The following is a 27,972-nucleotide window of genomic DNA, read 5'->3' as shown; positions in this document are numbered from 1 at the left end:
CGGCGGTGACCTCATCAGTGCGGGCCGGAAGGTGGAAGTGACGCAGCGAGCGGCCCCGGCCAGACACCGGGAGAGGAGCTGACGAAGGGGAGGGACGCGAGCAGGTAACGGGCAGCGCCGGGGAGAGGGGCGAGAGGGGCCCGGCCGGGGGGCAGGGCGCCGGGGGGCAGGCCGCCGGGGGGCGCCGAGGGAGGGAGAGAGAGAGAGAGAGAGAGAGAGAGAGAGAGAGAGAGGGGGTTGCGCGGGGGGGGGGAGGGGGGTTGCAGTGGGGGGAGCAGGGCTGGGGGGGGGGGGGTCACAGTAGGCAGCTCTGCGGGGCCCTGGGCGGGGCTGGTGGGTGGCCCGTGGGGTGAGACTCCCTAGGGCAGCGGGTGCCCGGGCGGGGTGTACGGAGAACCCCCCCCCACACACACACACGCCCAGCTCCGCTCCCTGCTCTCCCCCCAGGGCCCCAGGATGTCTCTGGCCGACGAGCTGCTGGCCGACCTGGAGGAGGCGGCGGAGGAGGAGGATAACTTCGTGGATGAGGAGGATGAGCCGGCCATCGAGGACGTGCAGGAGGAGATGCAGCTGGACCTCAGCGTGGACTCCGTCAAAAGCATTGCTAAGCTCTGGGACAGCAAGATGGTGAGAGATGGGGCCTTCCCCCCCCCCCTGCTCTGGGGGCTCTGGCTCCATCCAGCCCCAAGGCAGGGGACTGGCTGGCTAGGGATGGGCCTGGGGAACGGGACATGGAGCTTTTCCCCTCTAGGGGGCACGGGCTCTGATCTGGCCCCGAGGCAGGGGACTGACTTGTGGGGCAGTGAATGAGACATGGGGCCTCTTTTCTCCTGTGCCATGCAGGGGCATTGGGGTCAGCCCTGCCTCTGAGGGGAGAGCGCCTCCTGCTGCCCCCCCCTTGCACTGCTCGGGTCCCCTTTTGAAAGTACAAAGGAGCCCCCTGTGTTGTCTCTCGGTAGTTTGCGGAGATCATGCTGAAGATTGAGGAGTACATCAGCAAACAGTCCAAAGCCACGGAAGGTACTGAGGGTGTGTGGGGGGGTGGGGGTGTGTGTGTGTGGGGTGGGGTAGGGGGTAGGAGGGAGCTAATCTATGCTCTGACTGCAACGGGATCCCACCGGCATCTCAGTGCTCCCTAGCCTTGCACTTCAGCATTGGGGTGAGCCCTGTGTGTGTGGGGAGAGCGGCCCCTGCTGAGTCCCACCTGCTCCGTGCAGCGCAGTGCTGCCCTGGGGCGTTGGGTCAGCACAGACCGGGAGGAGAGCGCCCCCTGCTGAGTTGCCACCCGGCAGCGCAGGGCATTCAGACCGGCACTGGGTGCGAGGGGCCAGCGCTCCTTACTGAGCCCCCCCCACCCCACTCCCTACAGCCTCGTGCTGCCCAGGGGATTGGGACCAGCTTTGACTGCCCGGGGCGAGTGCCCCCTACCGAGCCCCTACCCTGCTCCATGCAGCACAGCACCCCTAGTGCCCCAGACAGCCCCAATGAGATTTGCATGCGTTCTCTCTGCAGTGATGGGGCCGGTGGAGGCGGCTCCGGAGTACCGCGTCATCGTTGACGCCAACAACCTGACGGTGGAGATCGAGAATGAGCTGAGTGAGTGGCATCCTCGTGATGGGCGTTGCCATAAGAGAAGTTTGGGGAGTGGGGGGCACAGTGTATGTTGTACAGGAGGTACCATGCAGGGGAGGGGGCTCCATCTCCTTTCGCTCATGCTCCCCAAAGGCTCTCCATGGCATCAGCCCGTGGAGGGTCAGATGGGTCCCTGGACGGAGAGAGGAGTCATGGTCCCTTTCCCTGGCTCTTTGCAGAGGCAGCTGCGCTTCCAGCCATGGGGCCCTAGATCTGTGTCTACCTCTGATGCTTGACATCAGCGCTAGCAAAGCCCAGGGCCCCTCTCTTCCACCCTGCCCAGAATTGGCACCTGGACCCCATTTACCCCAGCCCTTGCTGACCAGGAAATGGCCCTTGTTCATCTCCCTCGGGTCAGCCGCAGTCCATCCATGTGAGCAGGGGTTACGCAGCACCTACCAGCCTCCCTCCGGGAGGGAGGCTGTGGCGTGGGGCTCTCCCCCGGGAGGCTGTGCCTGTGTGGAAGGTGGATTGGCTCTTTCCGCAGCTGTAGTACAAACAGGCGTGAAGTCAGGGAAGTTCTCTGGCTTGCGTTGTGCAGGAGGATACATTAGATGATCACGGGGCCCCTTCTGTGAGTCCACAGAGCGTCAGCGCCTGTGGGGTGCATTCCTGGCATACACAGCTGTCGCGTCCTAGGGCTTTCTGCCATGTCCGTGATTTGAGAGCAGAGAACAGGAAGCAGAAGGGTTCCTTTTGAAGGAAAGGGAGGCTGTGTGGCCTTGTGGTTAGAGCACTGGGGACTTGGGAGCTGGGTTTATTCCCAGCTGTGCTGCTGGGTGACCACATCCCCCACTCTGTGCCTCAGTTTCCCCATATGCATAACCAGGGTCTTTGTAAAGTGCCTTGAGATTCATTGCTTGAAATAGGCAAATAACAGTAACCCCCAGCTATTGTCTGCATGCAGCCATACAGGGCCTGGCTGTATACACGCAGCTTTCTGCTGGAGTCCAGGGGCTTGTGCAGTAGAAGACAGAGAGGACCCCAGATGATTTCAAGAGCTGCTCCCCAATTCTTGTCTACCCCAGTAACTAACGGGGGTCTCTTCCCTTCCCCTCCTCCTCCTCTTCTGTCCTGCCAGACATCATCCATAAGTTCATCCGGGATAAATACTCCAAGCGATTCCCAGAGCTGGAGTCCCTGGTTCCCAACGCCCTGGATTACATCCGCACGGTCAAGGTGTGTGCCACTCCTGCCCGCTGCTGCTAATGGTGGGGTAGGAGGGATGAGCGACTGGAGTTGCTGGGCAAGGGTTTGGGCAGGCAGGGCAGAGGGGAGGGCATATGGGAGCTAGGTGGAGGGCAGTGCTGGGGCTGGGCACAGGGTCGGGGGAAGGGCAAGGTGGGGGAAGGGCGTAGCTGGGGTGGGTGGGGGTGGGCGCTAGGGTCTGGGTGAGGAGGGGTAGTCAGGGCTGTCTGGGGACCTGGCATCCTCTGTCTTGCGGAGACGCCAGCTGCGGTGCCGCTGGGGCCGGGCTCTGAGCAGCACTGGGGGTGTGTCCGTGTGTCCATCCTAGCCCTGATGACTGACCCCCCTCGTGTATCTGTGTTGGCCCCACACAGGAGCTGGGCAACAGCCTGGACAAGTGCAAGAACAACGAGAACGTGCAGCAGATCCTGACCAATGCCACCATCATGGTGGTGAGCGTCACGGCCTCCACCACGCAAGGGTACGCCGGGCCGTGGGCTCCTCCTTCCCTAGTCCTTGCCTTGCTGTGTGTGGAAGGACACCAGCCCTTCGCTGATCCTGCCTGCCCTGGGGGTGGTGGAGCACTGGGCCCAGGCCTCCCCTTCCCCTCCATCCTTCTGTTCTTTTCTTTCTATCTTCCACACCCAGCACTCCCTTTCCATACACAGGGACCTGATCCCTGAGCTGGGGGGGCAGGAGGCAGGACTCCTGGGTTCTATCCCTGGCTCTGATTTTCAATGGCTCTGCTCCCTCTGCCTCCGAGGATCTATCACGACACGCTTCCTGGACATGAGAGATCCCAGGGGGCTGCTTGTAAGATCTCTCCTGCCTTTGCCTTCTCCAGCCTGTTTGCTTGCTCCACCCCAGAAGCAGCTGTATCTCAGTGGGAGGCACGTAGGAGGGAGGGGGGGATGTGAGCAAGGGGGCTTTGGCTGGGCCCATTTGGGACACAGAATCACCCGCACTACATCTGTGGGCCCCTGCCAGAGTCCAGGCCAGGTGCCAGGGGTCTGCAGAGCCCCCCAAGGGGCCAGGGGTGTAGTGGTCATCCATCACCCTCCCCCCTGCAGGCAACAGCTGACAGAGGAGGAGCTGGAACGCATCGAGGAAGCCTGCGACATGGCCCTGGAGCTCAACCAATCCAAGCACCGCATCTATGAGTACGTGGAGTCCCGCATGTCCTTCATCGCCCCCAATCTATCGATTATCGTCGGCGCCTCCACAGCTGCCAAGATCATGGGTGAGGAGCTGCATCCTGCTGTGCCGGGGCACCAGCCCCGATCTGGCCCCCAGGGCTGGCACTGGCTGGCACGAGGGGGTGGGGAATGGGACACAGGGTCTTTCTCCTTTATGGGGTGCTGGCTCCTATCCGGCCCAGGCAGACAGCTGGGCCCCCCTTACCCTGCCCACTGCTGTCAGGCAGTGTGTGTCTAACTTTGCCCGTCCCCCCCCCCACAGGCATCGCGGGTGGCCTCACAAACCTCTCCAAGATGCCGGCCTGTAACATCATGCTCCTGGGAGCCCAACGCAAGACTCTGTCTGGCTTCTCCAGCACCTCTGTGCTGCCCCACACGGGGTACATCTACCACAGCGACATCGTGCAGTCACTGCCCCCGGTATGGACCCTGTGGGGCCCCCCTCTCAGTTCGTTCTCCTGGATCCCAATGCCCCTGTCTCCCCACTGTCCCCCCTGGATCCCAGCACCCTAGCGCCTGTGTCTCTCCATCTCCTCCCTCCCCCCCCACAATCCCAGTTCCCTGACATTTCTCTGCATGTCCCCCTGGATCCCAGCATCCTGACACTCAGGTCTCCCCAGATCGTAGTGCTGGATGCTTCTGTGTCTCTGCGCTTTGTCCCCATGGATCCCAGCACCCCAACGCCTCTGTCTTTGCATCTCTCCTCCCGCCCCCGATCCCAGTGCCCAGAATCACCTGTGTCCCCCCTCTCCATCCCCCCGGATTTCACCACCCTGATGCCCCAGTGCTTCCTCCCCCAGGCTTTGTCGTCCCTTCCCCCCATCTTGACACCTCTCTCCCCCCCAGGACTTGCGGAGGAAGGCTGCGCGTCTCGTGGCTGCCAAGTGCACGCTGGCGGCTCGTGTTGACAGCTTCCACGAGAGCCCGGAGGGGAAGGTGGGTATAAAAAATGTGAGTGGTTAGAACAGGGGGGCCTGGGTTCTACCCCTGCTTCTGGGAGGGGAGTGGGGTCTAGGGGTAAGAGCAGCTCCCGGCCCGGGCTGTGCCCTCCCTGTGCTCAGAGGAGCTTGGAGGCTGCCCGGCGAGTGATGCGTCTCCCCCCGCAGGTGGGCTACGACCTCAAGGAGGAGATTGAGCGGAAGTTTGACAAATGGCAGGAGCCTCCCCCCGTGAAGCAGGTGAAGCCCCTGCCCGCCCCCTTGGATGGACAGAGAAAGAAACGAGGAGGCCGCAGGTGAGAGGAGATGGAGCTGGGGCCTTTCGGGGGAGCCAGCTCCCATCCAGCCCCAGGAGGGGATTGGCTGGCTCAGGGGGGCAGGGGATGGGTCACGGGGCCTCTTCCCTCTAGGAGGCGCCCCACTTTCCTCCCACAGCTGGGCGCAGAACCCAGGTGTCCCAGCGCCGCTGTCAGTCAAGCACTAATCCACCTGCTGTTTTCTCCCAGGTATCGGAAGATGAAGGAGCGATTGGGGCTCACAGAGATCCGGAAACAGGCCAACAGGATGAGCTTCGGGGAGGTGAGTGTCCCCCAACCTTTGTTCCCCTCTCCACAGAGCTGCCTCGGACCCTTGCGTCCCAGCCCCAGCTGTGGGAGAGGAGTGGGGTCTAGAGTTACAGTGCGAGGGTGCTGGGAGCCGGGACGCCTGGGTTTTATTCCCAGCTCTTGGAGGAGTGTAGGGTCTAGTGGTTAGAGCAGGGGGGACTGGGAGCCAGGATTCCTGGGTTCTATCACCAGCTTTCCTCCTAATTTGTTGTTGTTTGGGTTGGTCTATGCATGAATAAGAGTGCTGATTAAAACTCGGGGAGCGGGGGTGAATTGCCAGCTGAAAGCTGCGCCTGATGAATTCCACGTGGATACTCTTATTCCAGAGTTAATCTCTGGAGACGTGCAAGTTTTCCCTGTTCCCCTTCTCCCCCCATGGAATTTATACCACCCCCCTCAGGAGGTGCTCGGTGCTAGGCAGGACCAGTCTCTAGGGTGCTCTGAGATTTTGCTACTTGTTCATAATCCTTCCTTGTGTGACTCCTGGAAACTACCCCGTCACCCCAGATCGAGGAAGACGCCTACCAAGAAGACTTGGGCTTCAGCCTGGGCCACCTGGGCAAGTCTGGCAGCGGCCGGGTGCGGCAGACGCAAGTCAACGAGGCTACCAAAGCCCGGATCTCCAAGACCTTACAGGTAGTGAGGGGGGTGGAGTCATGCGGGCTGGGTCCCGTAGTGCCAAGGCACTGGAGCCGATCCTGTTGCTGCACCCCAGAGGCGGCTGCTGTCAGTGCTGGGTGAGGGGTCCCTGTACAAACAGCCCCCCTATACCGCACCTCCGAGGCAGCCACATCTCGGCGCTAGGCAAGCATGACACATCAGAGCCCTCCCTTCTATCATGGACCAACAGAGACCCTCCTCTCAGGAGCAATGCAGTTCCCTCTCTCCACCCCAGAGGCAGTCAGGCTTGCAGACTCTCTCTGCAGCGCGAGGCTGCGTTTCCCATCCCGATCCTCCAGCCAGCCCCGCTCTCTGCCCCCTGCTGGCATTCCCGTCTCTGTCCCAGCCCCCCATCGATGTGCTAACCCCACTCCTCTCCATCCCTGCCCAGCGCACGCTCCAGAAGCAGAGCATGGTCTACGGTGGGAAATCGACAATCCGGGACCGCTCCTCGGGCACGGCCTCCAGCGTGGCCTTCACTCCGCTCCAGGTAAGCCCCATGGCAGCCTCCTGCCCCACAGGTGAGAGACCTCCTGGCTCTTACTTGCTGCCATAGTTCTGGGCTCGCAAAAGACATGGCACCTCAGAGAGCAGTTCAGGGAGGCGATTTAGACATGGCCTTTGACCTCCTTCCCCCTCTCCCCCCCACCCCAAACATCCTTGCATGAATGAAGGGTAGGAAGTGAATCCCCCACTTGGGGGAAGTGGGGGGAGACGTGTTTCTGGCCCCTTCCTGAGACAGCTGGGTACTGGTAGCTGTCAGATGAGGGATCCTACTGCTCTTGTCCCCTCTGGAGAATTCTTCAGTGATGTCTCTGGTAAGGACCACTTCCTGTCCTAAACTGTCCTGCAGTGCAGCTATTAAAAGCCAGCACCGGGCAAAAGATCCCTGGATATACAGCCCCTGCACCCCACCCAAGAGGGGCCGTGTCTCAGGGCCAGGCAAGCATGGCAAATCCAAGTCCCCCATTTCTCTCTCTCTTTCCCTCAGGGACTGGAGATCGTTAACCCACAAGCGGCAGAGAAGAAGGTGGCCGAGGCCAATCAGAAATACTTCTCCAGCATGGCGGAGTTCCTAAAGGTGAAGAGCGAGAAAAGCGGCATCATGTCCAGCACATGAGCCTCTTCTCCCTCAGACTCACCCTCGGCTTTCGCTCTAGTTCCCTCGCTCAGCTCCCAGCTGTGGAGAAGCTGGACCAAGCCAGCCCGTTGTCTCCCCAGCACCTCCCTGTTCCCAGGGGGGACCCACATCTGGGCTTGATGCAGGCGTGGGAGCTCTGTTTGTCAGGGGAAGGGTATGAATGGTGTGGGGACCCCTAGTCCTGTGAACCGTGTGTGTGTGGGGGGGGGACCCCTGTTACCTGTGTAAATTAGCGGGTGCATGCGTGAGATGAATGCAGAACGGATTGCGGGTAGATTTCTTGGGACGAAGTCTCCTGTGGCTGAGGGCAGATTTGGGGAGTGGGTTTCTGAAGGGGCGGGGGGTGTGGATGGAGGGATGTGCAGGGGGAGTGAATGTGTGGGAGGAATCCTGCTGTCTCTTTTTAACTGTTTGTGGAGGAAATATAACAAGTTGGAGGCGAATATCTCCTGGTGTTCTTGTGGGGGGTGATTCTCTGCAAGGGAAGGGGAGGGAATGCATTACGAGGGAATGGGGGGTGGGGGCTTGCGGCAGCCTATTGTGCAAGGTGCTGTACATCTGCAGAGCAGCAGCACCTGGGCTTGGGGCTATACATGTTCACAGTACAGATGACACTGCAGATCCTCACGGAGCAGCCGGAATTGGGGCCAGGCGCCTGCCAGTCAGTGGGCAGCCCATTACCCCGGCTGCTGCCTCAACAGTCACCAAGAGCAGGGGTCCCCCAAAGGACAGGTGCTGCCTAGAACAAAGTCACTGAAATTGGGGCCCCCTCGTGGTAGATAGTGACTGAGAGAGGGGGGCCCCCTGTCAGGCTGTGTCCTGCCCAGACAGTCCCTGAGGGCAGGGTCCCATCAGGCTGGGTGCTGCACAGATGCAAGAAGAGCAAGTGCCTGACTTGAAGAGCTTATAGTTTCAGAGTAGGAGGGGAAACTGAGGCAAAGGTGTGCTGCAGCTTGCCCAAGATCACTCAGGATGGTGCCGGAGCTGGGCCTAGAGCCTGGGTCTCAAGAGTGCCCCTCGAGCCCTAGCCCCTGGTGCTGCTGATGGAAGAGGGGGTGGAAATGGGGATGACACACACAGCTGCTGTTCTCTTTTGTCTCATGTTGTGGGTCACTGGCAGTTGCTCTCCTCCCTGCTGCCACAAGCTGAGGTGGGGAACAGCTGTCTGGGTGGTGGGGGCTGGCTCCCATCTGTGGGGTATAGTGGTTAGAGCCAGGGCATTGGGAATCAGGGAAGGGGCACTGGCGTCCACAGCCTTGCCCCACGGTGGGGTGTGTGCGTGCTAATGTCAGCTATGGGCTGGGCTCTTATAGGGCCAGGTGCAGTGGCCCCCTCTTGTCCTGGGCCCCCTGGACCAGGCTGGGGCTGTCCTAGGATGAGCACCCTACTTTAGTTCTCCTGTGGGAGGGGGGAGCCTGGGTGTTCCCATGCTGCAGCCAGGGCCCTGTGTGCTCCTGGGGTGGGGATTGGGCTGGGGGCTGGGTGCAGGGTCTGTCCCCAGTGTGGGGTAATCCTGCCTGCCCCATGCACACATGTACTGCTACCCTGCTGCTGGGGGGTTCTCCTGGCCTGGCTCAGGGCCCCTGACTGGATCTCTTTTCCCCCCCACACATGCACTCTGCTGCCCCACTGCTGGGGGGTTCTCCTGGTCTAGCCTTGTCTAGGGGACGTTCCCCACCGCTGGAGCCCAGCGGCCTTTTCTGGCGCGGTGGGCGGTCCTTATAACTCAATATTGCCCGGAGTATCCTGGATTCCCAATCCTATTGGCCCCTAAAGGCTTGATGCCAACGTCAGTGGGCCAATAGGTAGTAACAGTCTTTAAGCCCGCCTCCCCGTTGCGCCATACTGCTATTGGTTCGTCGTCCACCGTCTCAGCCAATCAAGTGTGTGACGAAGCCATCAACCTGCCTCCCCTAATTCGGCTAATCGCTGCAATCGAGCTGTGTGCTGCTCCCGGACTTTGAGCCAATCAGCTACAAAAGAGACTTCATTGGCATCCCTGCTGACCAATGGGGAAGAGCTTTCTGTGACGGGTACCGCCCCTTTCTTCCTTTTCCCATGTGGGTCTTCTCGGCCAATAAACGCTGAGGTGATTTGTGCCGGGGCCAATAGGAAAGAAATTGGGCGTTGATTGACAGCCAGCGGAGCGAGCGGGTCCCCTGCTTCGCCCCGCCCCATCTGGTTTAGCCAATAGAAGACCACACTGGCTTAACGGGCGTGCAGCTGACCCAATGGGGTGCGTCCAGCGGGGCGGAGCCCGGCCCCGGGGCGGAGAGGCGGACGGAGGCAGTCGGCCGCCATCTTGGATGCCGCGGAGCCCGAGAGACGGCGGCGAGAGGGGGGAGGGGGTCGCGACCCGACGGATCGGCGCCAGCATCGCGACAATCGGCCCGCGAGCGGGGGGAGGGGACCGATCCCCGGGGCCCGACCGGCCCGCAGGAGCTTCCGGTGAGGCGGGGGGGGGCGAAGGGGGTGGGGCCCGGGAGGACCCGTGGGGGAGGGGTTTGTACAGCGCCGAGGGCCAGGAGGACCCTATGGCGGAGGGGCCTGTAGGGGTGCGGGTGACCTGCCCGGAGAGGGTCCATGGGGAGGGGTCTGCAGGGAGCCGGGGGGCTGAGGAAGGGGTTGTGGGGTCCGTCCTAGGGGGGCAGCTAGTGGGGGGCTGTGGGAATCCATGGGTTGTAGGGGGGAGGGGTCTGCTGGGGGCTGCAGGGCCCCGATGGGAACGGGGGCTATGGGGCTAGGAGGGTAAAGGGGGGTTTGGTGGGGGCGGGGGGCTATGGGGCTAGGAGGGTAAAGGGGGGTTTGTTGGGGGCGGGTGGCTAGGAGTGTAAAGGGGGGTCTGGGGGAAGCGGGGGGGGGTGCGGGGTCTGCAGGCGGAGCAGCCTTTATTCTAGGCTGGGAGTGGGAGCAGGGCTGCATGGCCTGGGTGCATCCCTCGAGGTTCACAGGCGGTGAGGAGTGAGGGGGGGACAGAGGGGATCTGTAGGGGCGGCACAGACGGGGCATGGGGGGCCAAGGGGGTGGCAGAGCCGTGCAGCATGTAGCGGTGCAGAGTTTCTCCCCGCAGTAAGTTGTGTGGTACATCAGCTCAGGCGGGAGCCTAGCAGCTAGAGCAAGGGAATGGGGAAGCCTGGCCCCCCCCCAGAGAGGGGCAGATGGCCTACTGGCTAGAGCGGTAGATCAGTCCATCTTCTTCCCTAGCACAGGGGTGCGTGGCCTCATAGCTGGAGCAGTAGCTGGGGCAGCAGGGCTACTGGATTCTGTTCCCCCCACTTCGCAAAAGCCAGGGCTAGTCACTGCCCTTGTGACTGGCTGCACTTCAGGGGCACAGCCCCCTCCCTGGGCCTGGACAGGATTGTCTGGGGCAGCACGGGCCTGGCTTTGACCCCTGCCCAACATGCTGCCCAGGAGATCTCTCCCTTGTCCCTCTCGGTCAGCAGCTCAGCTTCCAGCTGCTCCTCAGAGAGCTGGGCCCTGGTGCCAGCTGGTAGCCAGACAGTAGGGTGAGGGCTGCGGGGTGGGGGGGGGGGGGAGATGGACAATTGCTCATGGCTGCTACTAGCCAATTAAAGAGTTTATTTGCCTTAGCTGAAGCTCCAGATCCCCTTCTACCCCACTGAAAGCTGGCCAGTCCCCTGCCTGGGGCCGGATCAAAGTTGGTGTCGCCTTGAAGGCTAAGGCCCCCATTTCCCCTTCCTCATCTCCTGAGCCAACCATTCCCCCTGCTCTGGGGTCAGATCAGCGCTGGCACTTCCTAGAGGGGAAAAGCCTCTTCTTCCCCAACTTCCTTCCAACAGTCCTATTATAAGCTGAAATTTACAAGGCCAACTCAGACTCCTGCTAGCCTTCCCATCCACGCCTATGTCCGGGGATTTGATTTTGGGCTCCCTGCGCCTCAGCCCTCTCGGTGGAGGTCGCTGGCAGAAGCGGCAGCGTCCCCAGACGTTTGGGGCCCTGCTGATCCCCAGGAGACAGGACCCCAGCCCCAGAGCAACAGCGAAATCCGTTTCCTTTTGTGAACTATCTGATTTTTGGCTTTCAGACACTGCCGGCCACTAGCCCTTTCTAAAAGCTGGCTGCCTCCCTTTCGGAGAGCCGGTGTCTTCATCTTGGAGTAGATTAAAAAAAAAAAATTGCTTGTTTCCAGGATGTTTAGATCCAAATGCAAAAGAGGTAACCTCTTAATCTGATCAATTTCAGGGCTGCCTGTCCAGGGGGAAATGGACCGGGTAGTTCCCCAGGCACTTGGTAGCTAAATTCTATTAGAATCGCTCTGCAAGTCGGTTTCACCGTGGTCTAGCCGGATCCCAGATGGATCTAAGTCATTTCTAGGGGCAGCACCTGGTCCCACCCGCCCCAGTTGGTGGCTGTACAGTTACAGGCTCAGTTGTTTGTATTGTCCTCGGGCCCGTCCTAGAGCAGGGCCCCACTGAGCCAGGCATAGTACAGACACAGAGCAGACACTTTTACGAGCTCATCCAGGATGCTCATCAAGGGAGGGTGTGGCGCTTGTGGGCGAGGCAATGGATTGAGACACGGGAGAGTCCCGTTCTGCCACAGACTTCCTTCGCTGTCTCGCTCACTGTGACTTTTCAGGCACGCTGAGGCCATCAGCGGGATACGGGGGGCTTGGGTTCTCCTGAAATCCTTGGGTTTAACCCCAGTCTCCCAACAAAAGCCATGACAGCTGCCCATCTGACAGGAGAGAAGAGAGCAGGTGCCTATGCTGGGCTGGTCAGATAGCTCCCCCTGCTCCACCGCCACTACTCCCTCCCAGCACAGTCCAGAAGCCCAACCCTCAATCTTCAGCAACTGGCAGCAAACTGGACTCTACAGTGATCAAATCAATTCACTCCACTTGGCATGTAAAGAGTGTGTCTTACCTGGAGAACGTGTAGCCTAGTAGTTAGAGCAGGAGAGGTTGAGAATCAGGACTCCTGGGTTCTGTCCCTAGCTCAAGGAGGGGAGTGGGGTATAGTGGTTAGACTGGGGGGGGGGGGAAGAGCTGGGAGTCAAGACTGTTGAGTTCTATCCCTGGTGCTGGGGGAGAGTGGGGTCTAATGGTTAGAGCGGGGGCTAGGAGCCAGACCCTCTGAGAGGGAAGTGGGGTTTAGTGGGTTAGAACAGGAGGAAAGTGGAGCAAACTCAGGGGTTCCACTCCAGCCTACTGCATGATCTGAGGTAATCACAGCCCCAGCTTGTGCCTCAGTTTCCCCATCAGCAAAGCAGGCCTAGCAACACTTACCTCTCTCCATCAGCCCTGCATGAAGGGTGCCGCCTTAGCCTCCCCCAGGCACGGCTGGCACCGACAGCTCAGAGCTGAGTTTCTGGCCCCTGACTCTTTATAGCTCCGCTCCTTTCCCAGCATCCCACACTGCAGTGCAGGTTGTGGTGGGGGGAGGGGCTCGCTGGCTTCCTCCCAGTCATGTGTCTCTTTCACCTGTGCAGGAGCCTCCAGCAGCTCCCACTTGCAGGCCCTAGATAGCCCGGGCACCTCTAGGTAAGCCAGAGCCCTTTGGCCTCTTCCAAAAGACTGGGCAGGGCGGGGCAGGGGGGCTAATCAGCAGATATTGGGGCCACAAGGGTTAATGAGATCCTGGGGTGCACCCGTGGGGGAATCTCACCCAGGCGCAGAGGGGTTCTTTGGTCCTGGCACAACTGCGGCTGGGATCCTGGGTCCAGTCTGGCCCCAGAAGAGCCATGCCTCCCCTTAGGTAGCTTAACAAAGAGAGAAGGTTAAGGGGGGGACTTTTCCCCACCCATAACTCCTCCGTGGGGAGCAAACTTCTGCCCAGGGGCTCCTCAGACTAGCAGGCAAAGGTTTGACCAGCTGCATGGCTGGGAGGGGCAGCTGGCCCGGTTCAGATTAGAAATAAGGTGCAGCTTTTCACTGGGGGGGTAATTAGCTCCTGGAGGGATTTGCCAAGGGCAGGGGTGGTTTCTCCATCAGTGCCAATTATCCAATCCGGCTGGGCTGTGTTCTCTGGGGGTCAGCCCCGATGATCTCTGTGGGGGGCTGGCTTGGAATGGCTGAAGATTGTCCCTTAGGAGGGGTTAGATTAAAGGGACACGGCCAGTTCCCTTAGGCCTCCAGCGTATGGTCAGAAAGCAATGGGGGGTGGGAGCGTCCCTGCAGCTCAACGGGGATGGGTTTTGGGCGTTTGATCCTTTCCCCCAGGGCGGTTTGCCTCCTAGGGGGACCAGGAAGTGAAACTGAGCAAGTGTAAGCCGGTAATGCCCAGGCCCCTCGGGGAGGATAAAAGGGGTGGAAACAGCCCCCCTGAAAATCCTCCTTGCCCCCGGCTGGTGCATTGCTGGGCACGCTGTGCTGTGGCTGTTCTCTGTCCCCCCCCCCGGGGGCAGAGCAAGGGCATGGCCAGGGCGCCCTGCGCTGTAGCTACTCTGTACCACCCCAGAGACCGAAGCACACACCTGAGCTGCCTTGAGGTTGCGCCAGTTCACACGGGGGGGGGGCTGCACTGCAGAATCCAGGGCATGAAGGTGGCTTCGAGCTGCCCCCGCTACCTGAGAATCAGCCCGTAGGCATGAAGCAGCTGAGGGAGGCGAAGCGCGAGCCCTGTCTCCGCTCCCTCCGCGGCTGTGAGCAAACAGCTGTGGACAAGCTGGGGGTCCGAACCAGCCGCAGCCCCTGCCGTCTCTGAACACAGAGGCCGGGGTCTCCTCCTCCCGGATCTCCAGTCGCCTGCAGGGTCTCCCGGGGTTGCCGGTGGCCGAGAACCGAGCGGGCTCAGCTCAGACACCTGAATCTTGCCTGCCTAGGCAGCCCAGGCCCTCGTCCCACGCCGCTTGGCAGCATCTGCCCCACACCCCCTGGATCCAGCCTCAGAGCTGCCACCCCCTGGCAAGGGGCCAAAGCAGCTGGGCTGGGTGGGCAGGGAAGAGTCCAGCTGCATGACCCTCTGAACCAGGGTATTTCAGAGTTTGTCTGGAAGGGCTGGGGGATGTGGGGCTGTGTGTGCAGTGCTGCCCCCTGCTGGTGTGGAGTTGTGTGCACAGCGCTGCCCCCTGCTGGTGTGGGGGTGTGTGTGTGCGCAGCGCTGCCCCCTGCTGGTCTGGGTGTCTAGCACTGCCCCCCTGGTGCAGGTTATGATTCATGACACGATTTGATCTAGGAATATGGTGAGGGACGGGCTGGCTTCGGGGGACTGGGCCTTGGGGCCTCTCCCCTCTAGGGGGGCGCTGGCTCCCCTCCAGCCCCAGGGCGGGGACTGGCTGGCTCAGGGGGTGGGGAAGAGGCCCCGGGGGCTCTCCCCTGTGAGTGGGGCTGGATGCTGGCGGAGCGGCGCATTTGCTGTAACGTCCTGCTTTGCTTTCCCCGGCAGCGTCGGAGTTTCTGAAGCATGAGGAGAGCCCCCCGCCAGTGACGGAAACATGGCTGATAAGAGGAAATTGCAAGGTAAGGCAGAGAGGGGGGCACAGGGAGCTAGGGGGCATGTGGGGATTTGGGGGCAGAGAGAGGGGCTTCTTCCTCGTCCCTGTGTGTGTTCCCTGGTTTGTGAGAGCCGGTGAGCGTTGGAGCTTCTCTGCACTGCCTTTAGCGCAGCGGGGCTGGGAGCCAGGACTCCTGGGGTCAGTGTCTGGCTCTGGGAGTGGAGTGGGGTGTAGTGGTTAGAGTGAGGGGCTGGGAGCCAGGACTCCTGGGGTCAGTGTCTGGCTCTGGGAGTGGAGTGGGGTGTAGTGGTTAGAGTGAGGGGCTGGGAGCCAGGACTCCTGGGGTCAGTGTCTGGCTCTGGGAGTGGAGTGGGGTGTAGTGGTTAGAGTGAGGGGCTGGGAGCCAGGACCCCTGGGGTCAGTGTCTGGCTCAGGGAGTGGAGTGGGGTGTAGTGGTTAGAGTGAGGGGCTGGGAGCCAGGACCCCTGGGGTCAGTGTCTGGCTCTGGGAGTGGAGTGGGGTGTAGTGGTTAGAGTGAGGGGCTGGGAGCCAGGACTCCTGGGGTCGGTGTCTGGCCCAGGGAGGAGAGTCTAGTGGTTAGAGTGGAGGGATGGGGGCTGGGAGCCAGGACTCCGGGGTTCTCGTTGAGGTTCAAGCCATTTTGTGACCTCAGGCTCGTCCCTTCTTCCTCCCGTGTGCCTTGGGTTCCCCACACTGGGCTGGGAGTGGGGGAGGGGGTGATGGGGGGGCAGGTGGCAGCACTGACCCCTGCTTCTCCAGGTGAAATCGATCGGTGTCTGAAGAAGGTCTCCGAGGGGGTGGAGCAGTTTGAGGATATCTGGCAGAAGGTAAGAGCCCCCCCTTGGGCCTGCCCCCCCCCAGGCTTGCTGCTCCACTGTCTCACCACCCTCCACCATGCTCCTTTCCTTCCCCCAAAGCTTTCTGCTTCCCCCCCCCCCCGCATCGATTCTCTCCCGCCCCCCCCCCCCCCCCCCCCCCGGCCTCTCTCCCGCTCACACCACCCCAAGGGCTCTTTGTACTCCAGCCCCCTACCCCATGTCACCCCAGCCCCCCTGCCCCCTAGTCTTACTGTGGCTAGGGCAGCCCGGTCTCTCTGGCCTCACCCCGTGTTGGAGACCCCCAGCCCTCTGACAGATCCCGCATCAGGGCGCCGCCGCCCCCCCCCGGTCTCAGCCTCCCACGGGCGTTGTGTCCCATCCCCCCCACCCCGTCTCACCCGCTGTCTCTCGGTCCCAGCTCCACAATGCCGCCAACGCCAACCAGAAGGAGAAATATGAAGCCGACCTGAAGAAGGAGATCAAGAAGTTACAGGTAGGCCCCGCGCTTCGGCCGCCTACCCGGCTGGAGACCGGAGGGTACACGGTCCCGGCTGAGGGGCTCGGCGCTGCTGGGGCTGTCAGGAAAACGCCCACCTGCCCCAGTCCCCTGCTCCAACCACTAGGCCCTCCTCCCCTCTCAGAGCCAGGGAGAGAACCCAGGCATGCTGACCCTCAGACTCTCCTTGCCCTGCCTTTCTGCCTCCCCTTGTTCTCCAGCGAGATCTGTGCTCCCTGTTAAATTCAAAGCTTGCGATTTTCACCCCACTTGGCAGGGGGCGTCCTCCCAGCTCGGGGCTCATCAGGGTGGGGTGAGGGACGAATTCTTTTATGGCTGGGTGTCCCCGCTGCTACTCCCATGTCCAGCCCGAGGCTGTGTTGCCAGATGCCCTGGGGGTTTGAGTTGGGAGGCGGGAGGACATCTCTTTCCCTCCGTCTGCCAACCCCTCACCTCTCTCCATCCCATCTCCGCAGAGGCTGAGGGACCAGATCAAGACGTGGGTGGCTTCAAACGAGATCAAGGACAAGAGGCAGCTGATAGACAACCGGAAACTAATCGAGACGGTAGGCATCCGAAGGGGGTAATGGCCAGGCTTCAGGGCTCCTGCCTGTCGGGGTCAGGAAGGAAGTTCTGCCCCCGATGCCGAGCTGTGACCGGCGAGTTTTTCCGCCGTCCTCGAAGCCGCAGTGGTCGGCCGGGGGGGCCATGCTGATCTGAGACAGTCCCGAGAGCTGTTTGGTGGGGGTCTTGGCTCACGTGCTGGGGCTCGCCAGGTTTGGGAGGGCGTCTTCCTCCAGCGCATGGGGGATTTTCTCACCCTCCTTGGACAGCCTAGGGCATGGATCTCAGCGGCTCCATCGCAGGGACCAGGGGCATCAGCAGCACAGCTTAGCCATCAGAGGGCAGAGATGCTGTGATCTGACGCAAGTCTCGGGGCGATGGGGGGGAATCAAATGGCCAGCTAGCTGATCTGCTTTGGGGGAGGGAGGGTTGGAGGGGATATTTTGTGCCCCGCTTCCTGACCGTCAGGGGGGTCACGCTGACTGGCTGTGCCTGGAGTTTGTGGAGTAGGGCCAGCCCTAGTGAGATTGCACTGACGGAGGCTCTTGCACGGAGAAGACTCCTGAGCACTCGGCACCCTGCAGTCCCAGGAGGCAGCGTGGGACAGCTAGAGGAGTACCAGGACTCCTGGGTTCTCTCCCCGGCTCTGGGAGGGGAGAGGGGTCTAGTGGTTAGAGCCGGGGGGCCTGGGAGTCAGGACTCCTGCATGCCAGGGCCCAGCTCCCCCTGCCAGCGGGGCACTGTCACTCCCCCATGGTACAGCCATCCCACAATAGCCATCCCTACTTTGTGGGGCCAGCATCCCTGCCACCCCCTGCCCCCCAGAGGCCTCCATGCACCTGTGTATCGGTCACCTCCAGTGATGCTCCAGGCCCGCTCTCCGGGATCCCAGAGCCCCCCCGGCAGCCGTGCCCTGCCCTTGGCCCCTCGCCCCAGCACAGCCCCACAGCCAGGATCCGTTCAGGGGGCAGCCCTGGCCGTGGAGGGTTTAAAGATCAGGGGCTGAGCGATAACAGCTGGGATCATGGCCCATGGGTGGCGAGGCCTCTCCTAGGGACATCAGGGGTGCTTCCCCCGCCCCCCCGCTTACCTGAGCCCCATGATCCTCCCCTCCACGAAGCCACTCCCCCCTCTGCTCTCCTGCTGTGATTGGTCACTGGGGTAGTGTGACATCACAGAGGGCAGCCAGCTGGCAGGGTGGGGGCACCTGGAGTCAGATGGGGAAGGCACAGGGGGGGCTCTGGGGCAGGAGGCTGGGTCCTGACTGACGGCAGGCAGCATGGGATAGCGGTAGGGGCGCCAGGAGCTCGGACTCCTGGGTTCTGGGCCCAGCTCTGGAAGGAGAGGGGGATCTAGTGGTTGGAGGGGGGAGGGCAGGGCAGGGCACCTGGGTTTTCTCCCTGGCTTTGGGAGGGGAGTGGGGACTAGTGGTTAGAGCACGGAGGGGGCAGAGTCAGGAGCAGCAGAGAGGCTGCCTGGTGTGGCGACCCAGCGTTAAATCTGCCTTGCCCTGGGCAGAACTGGGAGTAGGGGGCAGAGAGCCCCAGTGTCTCTTTGGGTTTCTTGATCCCCCCCAGTGTCCCCAGACGCTGAGCCCCCCACCCCTCCTTCTCTTGTTCCAGCAAATGGAACGGTTCAAGGTGGTGGAGCGGGAGACCAAGACCAAAGCCTACTCCAAGGAGGGGCTGGGCCTGGCGCAGAAGGTTGACCCGGCCCAAAAGGAGAAGGAGGAGGTCGGCCAGTGGCTAACGGTGAGGCCGGGGGGCGGGAGGGGGCTGTGCATGGGGGGGTCTCCTGATCAGCTAAGCAGGGTCAGACTGATGGGGCATGGAGGGGAGCAAACATGGGACAAAAAGCAGGGCCACTCTCCCTTGGCGGTCAGCGCTGGCGCTAGGAGGTGCTGTGCTGTGGGGAGCAGGGGCTCTCTGCCCTCAGTCCTTGCTGGTCCCAAAGCCCCGTCCCAAACAGCCTCCGTGCCCCACCCCAGAGGTGGCTGCATCTCAGCCCCGGGCGAGGGCTCCCCCGATAACCAACCCCCGCGCCCCACCTCAGAGGGGCCGCAGCTCAGAGCCAATGAGGGGTCCCTGGATAAACAGCACTCGTGCCCCACCCCAGAGGTGGTCGCATCGCAGTGCCAGCGAGGGGCCCCTGTATGTATCGGTACCTTTGTGCGGGGCTTTATATTTGCCTGTGATCTTCAGCTAGGAAGCACCAGAGAGGATCCCAGGTATAAGGGGTGGGTGGCAGTCGGGGGTCTCGGGGGGCTGCGGGTTGGCAGCAGCTGGCATGTGGGAGACCCGGAGGCTGCGTTGGGGATGACGGTGTGCGGCTCTCCCCCCCCCAGAACACCATCGACACGCTGAACATGCAGGTGGATCAGTCTGAGAGCGAAGTGGAGTCGCTCTCGGTCCAGACGCGCAAGAAGAAGGGGGACAAGGATGTGAGTCGCTGCCTGCCTGGGGCATAGGGATGATGTGTGGGGAGACAGCGTGGCTAGGGGTTAGAGCAAGGGGGGCTGGGAGCCAGGACTCCTGGGTTCTCTCCCTCGCTAGGAGCAGGGAGTGGATCCTAGTGGTTAGAGCGGGGGGGAGAGGGCTGGGAGCCAGGACTCCTGGGTTCTCTCCCTCGCTCAGGGCAGGGAGTGGGGCCTAGTGGTAGGAGGAAGATGACGGGGTCCTGTGTGCGGCGGCTGGAGCAGAGGCAGTGTGTTGGGGGCGGGGGGATTAGGGGAGGGTGTTTATCAGCGTGTGTCCATCTACCCATGGCCCGTCCCCGCAGAAGCAGGACCGGATCGAGGGGCTGAAGCGGCACATCGAGAAGCACCGGTACCACATCCGCATGCTGGAAACCATCCTGCGTATGCTGGACAACGACTCCATCCAGGTGGACTCGATCCGGAAGATCAAGGACGACGTGGAGTATTACGTGGACTCCTCGCAGGACCCGGACTTCGAGGAGAACGAGTTCCTCTACGACGACCTCGACCTAGAAGACATTCGTAAGTGTCCTGGCCCCCGCGGCGTGGCTGGGACGGGGCAGAGACGGCCCGACGGTCCAGGAGCCACGGGCAGCTGGGTAGCCACCCGGCCCAGGGGCCACAGACGGCCTGGCCCAGGGCTACAGCCAGTTGACCAGGCTCTTCTGGAGCGGGGGTAGTTAGGGCCGGCATCCCTCAGTAGGGTACGGGGTACGGCCACCCCCCAACCCCACAGACAGTATGGTAGGGTTGGTGGGGCTACGGATGGACAGACCCTGAGCCTCCACCCGTCCCATGGACCACAGAGATCCCCTCTTCCCTCAGGGCACGCGCTGTGCCCTGATTCCCTTGTTCGCTGACATTTCTGTCCTCTCCCTCCTGGGATGTAGATTGTAAACCCAGAAGGGACCCCCGAGATCCCTCGTCTCCCTCCTGGGTCACCCAGCCCAGAGCCCCGCCCTGAATTCGGTCCTGCGGGAACCAGAGCGGCTCTTGGTTTAAAAGCCAACTGACGTCCGGAGGATCTGCCCCAGCCCTCGGGACATCATTCCTCACCTCGGTGCTGATAGACTGGGCTCCAGTCACCCCTTCGCCGTCTGTTAGGCTGTGACCGCTTTGAGCGCCTGGAATCTCGCGCCACAGGGCAGGTTTTTCCAACCCTTTCACCGGCCGCGGGGTTTGTCCCTGGCCCCTAACCCGCTGATCAGCCTCCTTCTTGTGTTAGAGACCCCAGGACCGGAGACAGCCGCCGCCCCAGGGCCGAATCCAGAGCAGACAGGCTGGAAAGGGACCTTCTTGCTCAGCCAAACCTCCCTTCCTGGTTCTTTATCCCCCTTCGGTCTGGTGCCACCGTCGTGCACCAGCGTTACAGGCTCTTCTCCTTTCCTGCGGAGATCACGGCCCTCTCTGCCTTCCGTGGGCCATGCGCTTCTAGTCCCCTCTCGTCAGCTGGAGCCTCCGTTCCCTCTTCTCCTGTCTGCGTCCCTCTTCCCCGAACAAGGGCGAGGAGGGTTGGGTGCAGGAGTCCCCCCAAGGGCTTCCCAGTGGGCTCGAGGCTCCCCGTGCTCTGCTAGAAATGCCTCCTAGGGGCCCACTGATTTTATTCACAGTCGCGTCCCAGTGGCGTCTCGTCGTCATCCTGCTAGAGAGCCGAGCCGGGAGGATCCACCCCTGACGAGCCCTCCAGCTGACAGCCGAAATTCTCGCGTCCCCCCTTGCAGTTTATCCTGTTTAATTTCATCCCATTTTTATGACCCGCGTCCTCCCAGTCATCCCGTGGAAAGCTCCGTTCCCCTCCCAGCCCCTTGCCAGTTTCACCCCTGTGATCGCTGGGGAGGGCACATCTGGGGTGTCAAGGGGGCATGTGGGGGGAGCTGCTGTTCAGAAATCCTGGTACAGATTTCCCCGGGAGCCGGGGGAGTGATCAGGCCCTGCCTTTATCTCTACCAGAGGAGAGTTCCCCTCCAGACAGCGACTGCACAACCCAGGAGTCTCACGGTTCCGATTGCCCCAAGCGTAGCTTCAGGGGGCCCCCAAATCCATGGACGGCTTGGTTCATTTCTTTGCATCTTTCTAGAAAGGCCTGGAAAGGTTCGAATTCGGCTGTGCCCAGATTACTTCTGGAGGAGCGAGGGAGGTGGAGCCTTGGCCCTTTGCAGCCGTTGGGTGATTAACCCAGAGCGTTTTTCTCCTAAGTGTGTTCAGGCCGTTTGAGTTTACAAAGCGGGTCTAGGACGAAATCCCTCCCGTCTGTCCCTGAACTAGGACATCGCCATCGTGCCAGATCTCGGCTTGTCCAAAGCATTTCCCCGGCCAAGCAGGGAGACAAGACCTGGGAGGTCTCAGATCCTTGGGTCCATGGCCTGGGAAACCTCCAGTCTGAACAGATCTCCAGTGTCCATAGAGTCTCCCCAGGAATTCAGAGCCGACAAAACCGAAGCCCGTGGCAGGATCCTGGCGTCTCTGACTCCTGGCCCGGCTGCCTAACTGCGTCTCATTCTGCTTTCCCCCCTTCCAGCACAGGCTCTGGTAGCCACCTCCCCGCCCAGCCACAGCCATATGGAGGATGAGATCTTCAACCAGTCCAGCAGCACTCCCACCTCCACCACCTCTAGCTCGCCCATTCCGCCCAGCCCTGCCAACTGCACGACGGTAAGGAGCCCCGCCCTGCGTGGCACAGCCGTGCCCCCTCTCCCCCCCGAGTTCTGCCCCGGGGCAGGTGACCAGGCCCAGGACGAAATGGGGCCATCTGAGGCTGCAAAGACAGCCAACGTTACCCAGCAGCAGGGGAGACGGTGCGGCTTGTACTGGCTGCCTTGGTCCCCCCCCCTCACTCCAGGGCAGGACAGGGCAGGGCTGCCCCCCCCTCCGGGGGAAGTGATGGGGAGAGCACTGACCCGACCCCCCCATTTCCTCTCTGCCCCCCAGGAGAACTCTGAAGACGACAAGAAGAGGGGGCGGTCGACAGACAGCGAGGTCAGCCAGGTGAGCGATGGGCCGGCGGCGGCTACTGATCCGAGCCGGGGGGGGCTTCGCCCAGGATGCCTGGGTTCTCTCCCCAGCCCTGGGAGGGGGGTGGGGTTTAGTGGCTAGAGGGGAGGGGCTGGGGGCATGGTTCTAAAGCAGGGTTTGGTGGAGGCTTGGGGAAGCCTGGGAAGGTGGCTGCCCCGGCTCCGCCCACAGCTGCTGGGGGTGGGCGGGGCTGCCTTAGCCCCGCCTCCTCCCTGCCTTGTTGGGGGCCTGGGATCACATGGACTGTTAGCCCCACCCCCTCCCAATCTCCTTCCAGTCAGAGGCAGGGAGGGGTGGCCCCGCCTGGGCTGGCCCTGGGAGGCTGCTGGGATGGCTGCCGTGGGGCGCGGCTACCCACCTGCAGTGAGTTTGGGGGGAAAGGGGTCAAGGGGCCATGGGATACAAGGGGTGGGGTCAGAGTGGGGAAGGGGTCAGAGGGTTATGGGATACAAGGGGTGGGGTCAGAGTGGGGAAGGGGTCAGGGGTATGGGGGGGGAAGGGGTCATGGGATACAAGGGGTGGGGTCAGAGTGGGGGGGAAGCGGTCAGGGGGCCATGGGATATAGCGGGTGGGGTCAGAGTGGGGGGGGGGGGAAGGAGTTAGGTGGTTATGGGATAGAGGGGGGGGGTCAGAGTTTGGGGGAAGGGGTCAGGAGGCCATGGGATACAGGGGGTGGGGTCAGAGTTTGGGGGGAGGGGTTATGGGATAGAGGGGGTGGGTTCAGCGTTTGGGGGGAAGGGGTCAGAAGGCAGCCTGGGGCTTAGGGAGGAAGGGGTTAGGGGGCTATGGGATGCATGGGGTGGGGTCAGAAGGGGGAACTGGGGTTCAGGGGGGAAGGGGTCGGGGGCTATGGGATGCAGGGGGTGGGGTCAGGGGGTGGTTGCCCTGGCGGCTGTAGCAGAGCAGGGAAAGCAGCCCAGCTCTGTCAAGGCCCCAGGAGGGCCCAGCCCACTGGGCGAGCCGGCCTCCCTTGGCTGGGGGGGGGTGGCACGTGGATACTGGGAGCCAGGACTCCTGGGTTCTATCCCCGGCTCTGGGGAGGGAGCGGGATCTAGTGGTGAGAGCTGGGACTCAGGACTCCCAGGTCCTCTCCCAGCTCTGGGGGGAAGCAGGACTAATCCTCCGTCTGTCCCCACAGTCTCCCGCCAAGAATGGTTCGAAAAGCGTCCACAACAACCACCCCCCGCCCTCGCCGGCCGTCACCCCCAGCTACCAGCTGGGGAGCAGCTCCAGCACCTCGTCCTCGCTGGGCAACGGCCCAGGCTCCAACAGCAACGGGGCCGTGTCCAGCAGCAGCGGGAGTGGGGGCACTGGGGCCAAGGCCAACCCAGCCACCGGACACACGCCCAGCACCCCCACTCCCTACGCCCAGGCCGTGGCGCCCCCGCCCCCCGGTGCCAACGCCTCCCAGCCCCGGCCTCCCAGCGCTCAGCAGAACACCAGCAAGCAGAACGGGGCCACCAGTGAGTCCCTGGGGCAGGGCGGGGCACAGGTCCCCGGGCAATTGCCTGGCTGGGGGGGTCTAGTGGTTAGAGAGGGGGAGCTGGGAGCCAGGACTTCTGGCTCTGGCAGGGGAGTGGGGTCTAAGGGTTAGATCGGGGGGGAAGACACCAGGACTCCTGTGTTCTGTCCCTGGCAGGAGAGTGGAGTCTAATGGTTAGAGCAGGGGAGGCTAGGAGCCAGGGCTCAGGCAGGGGAGTGGGATCTAGTGGGGGGGTTGGGAAGGGAGGCTTCTCATTGCCTGATCCCCTGGGACTTTTCAAACACAGCCGTGGGGGGTTTACCTCATGGGGTGCTCCCCCACCCTGCCCGCCCTATGCCACCCCCCTGCCCTGAGCTATGTGCACCCTCCCCCCCCAGGTTACAGCTCCGTGGTGGCAGACAGCACGTCCGACTCCATTCTCTGCAGCAGCGGCCCAGTGCTCCCCAGCCAGCCAGTGGCCCACATCCTGGCCAGCACCGCCACGTGAGTACCTGCCCGGCGGCTGTGCCCCCCAGAGCCCCACCAGCCGCTCGCTGACGCTCTCTCCTCTCCCCCAGGAAAGAGCCCAGCGGAGCCCCCGCCCCTCCCAGCGCCAGCTCCGGCCTCCTGGTCCCCATGACGGTGAACACCCCGAGCTCCCCGACCCCTTCCTTCTCCGAGGCCAAGCCGGGCCAGCCGCTCCTCAACGGGCCGCCCCAGTTCAGCTCCACGCCAGAGATCAAGGTGAGCCCGCCCCCTCTGCGCGGGGGCTGGGAGTGCACCTCGGGGTGGGGGCTCCATGGCCATGGGACTCCCCCACCCACCCTGTCTGTCGCTTCCAGGCGCCTGAGCCCCTGAGCAGTTTGAAATCCATGGCGGAGCGAGCAGCCATCGGCTCCAGTATAGAGGACCCGGTGCCGTCTCTCCACCTGGCTGAAAGGGGTGAGGACGTGCTGCGGGCCAGGACTCCTGGGTTCTCTCTCTGGCTCTGGGAAGGAAGTGTGTCTAATGGTTAGAGCATGGGGGGGCTGGGAGCCAGGACTCCTGGGTTCTATTCCCAGCTCTGGGGAGAAAGTGGGTCTAGTGGTTAGATCAGGGGAGGCTGGGGGCCAGGACTCCTGGGTTGTAGCCCTGGCATGATCTTCGGCTTTAGGGCCTTGCTGGAGCATAGGGAGGGATTTCACCCAGCACATCTAACTGCATTCTGAAGCATGCAGAGTTCTGGGCGAGGAGTCTGTATAAACAGCCCCCGTGCCCCACCCCAGAGGCAGCTGCATCTCAGCGCCAAGCGAGGGATCCTTATGAAACTGGTTTTAAAGCTTTTTATTCCAGCACACTCTGAGGAATCTAATGGGCTGTCATCTGTTCCCCCCCCCACCTCTGGCAGACATTTTAATTAGTAGCACGACCTCGCAGCCGGCCTCCAGCCAGCCGCCCATCCAGCTGTCAGAGGTGAACATCCCACTCTCCCTGGGGGTCTGCCCCCTAGGACCGGTGCCCCTCACCAAGGAGCAGCTCTACCAGCAGGCCATGGAGGAGGCAGCCTGGCATCACATGCCTCACCCCTCGGACTCGGAGAGGATCCGGTAAGGCATAGCCCCGGCGGGTTGGGGGCCGGGAGAGAGCAGGACTCCTGGGTTCCATCTCAGCTCTGGGAGAGGAGTGGGGTCTAGCAGTTAGAGCGGGGGGGGGGGGGGGCTGGGAGCCAGGACCCCTGGGTTCTATCCCTGGCTCTGGGAGGAGAGTGGTGTCTAGTGGTTAGAGCAGGGGGGGCTGGGAGCCAGGACTCCTGAGTTCTGTTCCCAGTAGACACTGTGCTGCTCCCCCTCCCATCAGGTTGTCTAACCCTCCTCCCCCCACCCCCGCAGGCAGTACCTGCCCCGGAACCCCTGCCCGACCCCCCCTTACCACCACCAGATGCCCCCGCTGCACTCCGACACGGTGGAATTCTACCAGCGGCTCTCGACGGAGACGCTCTTCTTCATCTTCTACTATCTGGAGGTACAGAAGGGCCCCCTCTGCAGGCTAGAGAGCGCTATAGTCCCGCCCTGTCTGGCCGCCGCCGCCGCCTTTCCCTCGGGCAGGAGGGGCGAGGTGGGTGACTGCTGCCAACGCGCTCCCCCCTCCCCACTGCTGCTGGCTTTGCGCATTGGCCACCTGGCTCCCCCCTCCCCTGACATTGGTACCTGCGGAGACTCCCGCACCCTTTGGTATGTGCAAGGGAAACCCCCTCCCTGCAGATGGTACATCCGTATCCCCCCTTTGCACACACCCTGTCCACCTGCCTCTGGTATATGCGAGGGGATCCTCCCCTCCCAGGTGCTGATGGTACAGTCCCCAATGCCCATCCCTGTCATTGATACAAGCCAAGAGGTATACCAACAACAGGGAATAAGGGGTGTATGTGCCCAGATTCCCCCCCCCCCCGGGCGCCCTGAGCATTTGGTACATGCTATCGCCCTACTTACCTGCTGCTGGCTGTGTAGCTGCCTCTCTCTCCCCCCCCCCCCCGCAAGCAGGCTGCTAATGGAACATTCCCCTTCTCACCTGCTGCCTTTGGTACTTACCAAGCCACTGCTCTCCCCTCCCCCCCACGCCGCACTAGTGGTATGGGCTGAGCTACTCCCAAACCCTCAGGTCCTATGCTCTGACCCCAGCTCCCTCCTGTGTCAGTGGTACGTGCCAAGCCATTCCCCATCCCCCCCTTCCCAAGTTCCAGTGGTACATTCCCAGCTCCCCCCCCCCCCCCAGCCAGTGGCACATACCATCTGCTCCCCCTCCCACCTCCATGCCAGCTGTCCCCTGTCCTGGGGTGGGGTCCCAGCAGCCCCGGGTGCTGCCCCCTGTGGCCGGTGGTGTGACGCGCCCGGCTCTGTCTCCCCAGGGTACCAAGGCGCAGTACCTGGCAGCCAAAGCCCTGAAGAAGCAGTCGTGGCGGTTCCACACCAAGTACATGATGTGGTTCCAGCGGCACGAGGAGCCCAAGACCATCACGGACGAGTTCGAGCAGGTGAGTGGGTCTCTCCCCCCCCCTCCCCCCAGCCTTGCATGGGGAAGCCCCACAGGGAAATGCAGCCACCTCTGTGGTGGGGCCACTGTAACGTGGGGGGAAGTGATTGAGCGAGACCCTATCATAACAAAGTAGTGCACCGAGGAGGGCGATCCTACCATAAGCCAATCCGCTCCCCACAGCAGACTCCACCAGAACAAAGCAGGCCCTCACAGCCCCCCCTAGCACCCCTGGGGAGACCCTACAATAACAAACCAGCATGTGCCAGGCTCTGCATGCAGCTGAGACCCTACCCTAAAAACCAGCATGTTCGGGCCCAAAATCAGCCAGTGGGACGTGCAGCACCATAAGCTGTCTGTCCGTCCCTCTGCCGACACCTCTCCTCCCCCCAGGGCACGTACATCTACTTCGACTATGAGAAATGGGGCCAGCGGAAGAAGGAAGGATTCACTTTCGAGTACCGCTATCTGGAAGACCGTGACCTGCAGTGACGCCTGCTCACCCCCCAGGGGGCGCCAGCCTTCCGGAGTCACGCGGGCGGGACATCGGGGCGTGGGGGAGGGAACAAGAGGCTCACTTCGCCATCCCTACCCCCATTCCATCACCCCCTGGGCGTGGGGGGGGCCCCCTCCGGCCATCCGAACCCTTTAAATGCATGCAGTTTTAAAAGACAAGAACAAGTGGGGGGGCTGCGAAAGGGGGAATCAGCCATGCCCTGGCCCCCTCCCTATCTGTGTGCTGGGGGGGCGGGCAGAGGGGCATGCGCAGACAAAACAAGTGAACAAAAGTGATTGGAGGAGGAGTGTTGGGGGAAGGGAGTGAAATCATTTGGCTTTTTTTTTAAAAAAAAAAAAACTGTATTAAAGCAGCAAAAAATCCAGCAGAATTATTGTCCCCCCCCCCAAAAAATTTCTTTCTTGGGGGTCCTCCTAAACCCCATCTCCCCCTCAATTCCTACCCCCCTGCTCTCCAATTTTTTGCCTCCTCCCCCTCCCATGAGCTTTCAATCCAGCCCCAAAGCAGATCAGCTGGGTTTTTCTTCGGGGAGGGATGGATAGGAATTCAAAAGTGGGGGGGGGAGCTGTTTCTTCTGATTGCTTCCCCCCCCTTCTCCCGAGGTGCTATGCAGCTGCTGTGGGGGCCGGGTGTTTAAAATATTTTTCGTAACCCTATTTTCATTTTGGAAAATATTTATGAATAAATAGTTTTATATGATGTCTTCTCACGCAAGAAACGGGGGGAAAGAAAGGAGAAAAAAAAAAAAAACTCATCAGCAACCGGCAGCTTTTCTTTCTGCGTCGTGGACAGCGTCAGAGAGGTAAGGGGGGGCCAAGAATAAGATGCTCCTCGCTGTGGGG

General features: G+C 62.0%; 2 protein-coding genes and 1 long non-coding RNA gene across 4 annotated transcripts; 2 read left to right on the top strand and 1 right to left on the bottom strand.

Moving 5' to 3' along the window:
• The first annotated feature begins 21 nt into the window (after nucleotides 1–21).
• On the top strand, nucleotides 22–8,218 carry PRPF31 (pre-mRNA processing factor 31). Of its 2 annotated transcripts, none has more exons than XM_067546455.1 (14): nucleotides 22–104; nucleotides 448–627; nucleotides 960–1,020; nucleotides 1,513–1,596; nucleotides 2,714–2,811; nucleotides 3,195–3,301; nucleotides 3,891–4,060; nucleotides 4,279–4,436; nucleotides 4,863–4,952; nucleotides 5,123–5,250; nucleotides 5,461–5,533; nucleotides 6,067–6,195; nucleotides 6,611–6,709; nucleotides 7,211–8,218. In XM_067546455.1, the coding sequence occupies exons 2-14, from the start codon at nucleotides 457–459 to the stop codon at nucleotides 7,337–7,339; spliced, it is 1,497 nt and encodes a 498-aa protein (XP_067402556.1). In that variant the 5' UTR covers nucleotides 22–104; nucleotides 448–456; the 3' UTR covers nucleotides 7,340–8,218. The 2 variants fall into 2 exon arrangements, with proteins under 2 accessions (XP_067402556.1, XP_067402555.1); XM_067546454.1 differs by having other exon boundaries at nucleotides 4,863–4,967.
• A 625-nt stretch (nucleotides 8,219–8,843) lies between these two features.
• On the top strand, nucleotides 8,844–27,829 carry CNOT3 (CCR4-NOT transcription complex subunit 3). The gene is made up of 18 exons (XM_067546453.1): nucleotides 8,844–9,808; nucleotides 14,707–14,780; nucleotides 15,536–15,603; nucleotides 16,013–16,087; nucleotides 16,567–16,656; nucleotides 18,277–18,405; nucleotides 18,999–19,094; nucleotides 19,433–19,652; nucleotides 21,649–21,782; nucleotides 22,059–22,115; nucleotides 23,281–23,605; nucleotides 24,003–24,108; nucleotides 24,183–24,348; nucleotides 24,447–24,546; nucleotides 24,992–25,190; nucleotides 25,473–25,605; nucleotides 26,489–26,614; nucleotides 27,007–27,829. Exons 2-18 carry the CDS (start codon nucleotides 14,756–14,758, stop codon nucleotides 27,103–27,105), a joined length of 2,148 nt encoding a protein of 715 aa, XP_067402554.1. The 5' UTR covers nucleotides 8,844–9,808; nucleotides 14,707–14,755; the 3' UTR covers nucleotides 27,106–27,829.
• Nucleotides 10,413–12,726, bottom strand: LOC137151990 (uncharacterized). Its single transcript, XR_010919416.1, has 2 exons — nucleotides 12,609–12,726; nucleotides 10,413–12,058 (listed from the first exon to the last, which is right to left on the bottom strand). It is a non-coding gene; the product is annotated as an uncharacterized lncRNA (long non-coding RNA).
• Nucleotides 27,830–27,972: the final 143 nt, after the last annotated feature.

This window comes from Emydura macquarii, unplaced genomic scaffold (assembly GCF_026122565.2).
Source record: "Emydura macquarii macquarii isolate MOO-44397 ecotype Brisbane River unplaced genomic scaffold, CSIRO-AGI_Emac_v2 contig_1122, whole genome shotgun sequence".
Classification (NCBI taxonomy): domain Eukaryota; kingdom Metazoa; phylum Chordata; order Testudines; family Chelidae; genus Emydura; species Emydura macquarii.
This window is presented reverse-complemented; position numbering and strand designations above follow the sequence as displayed.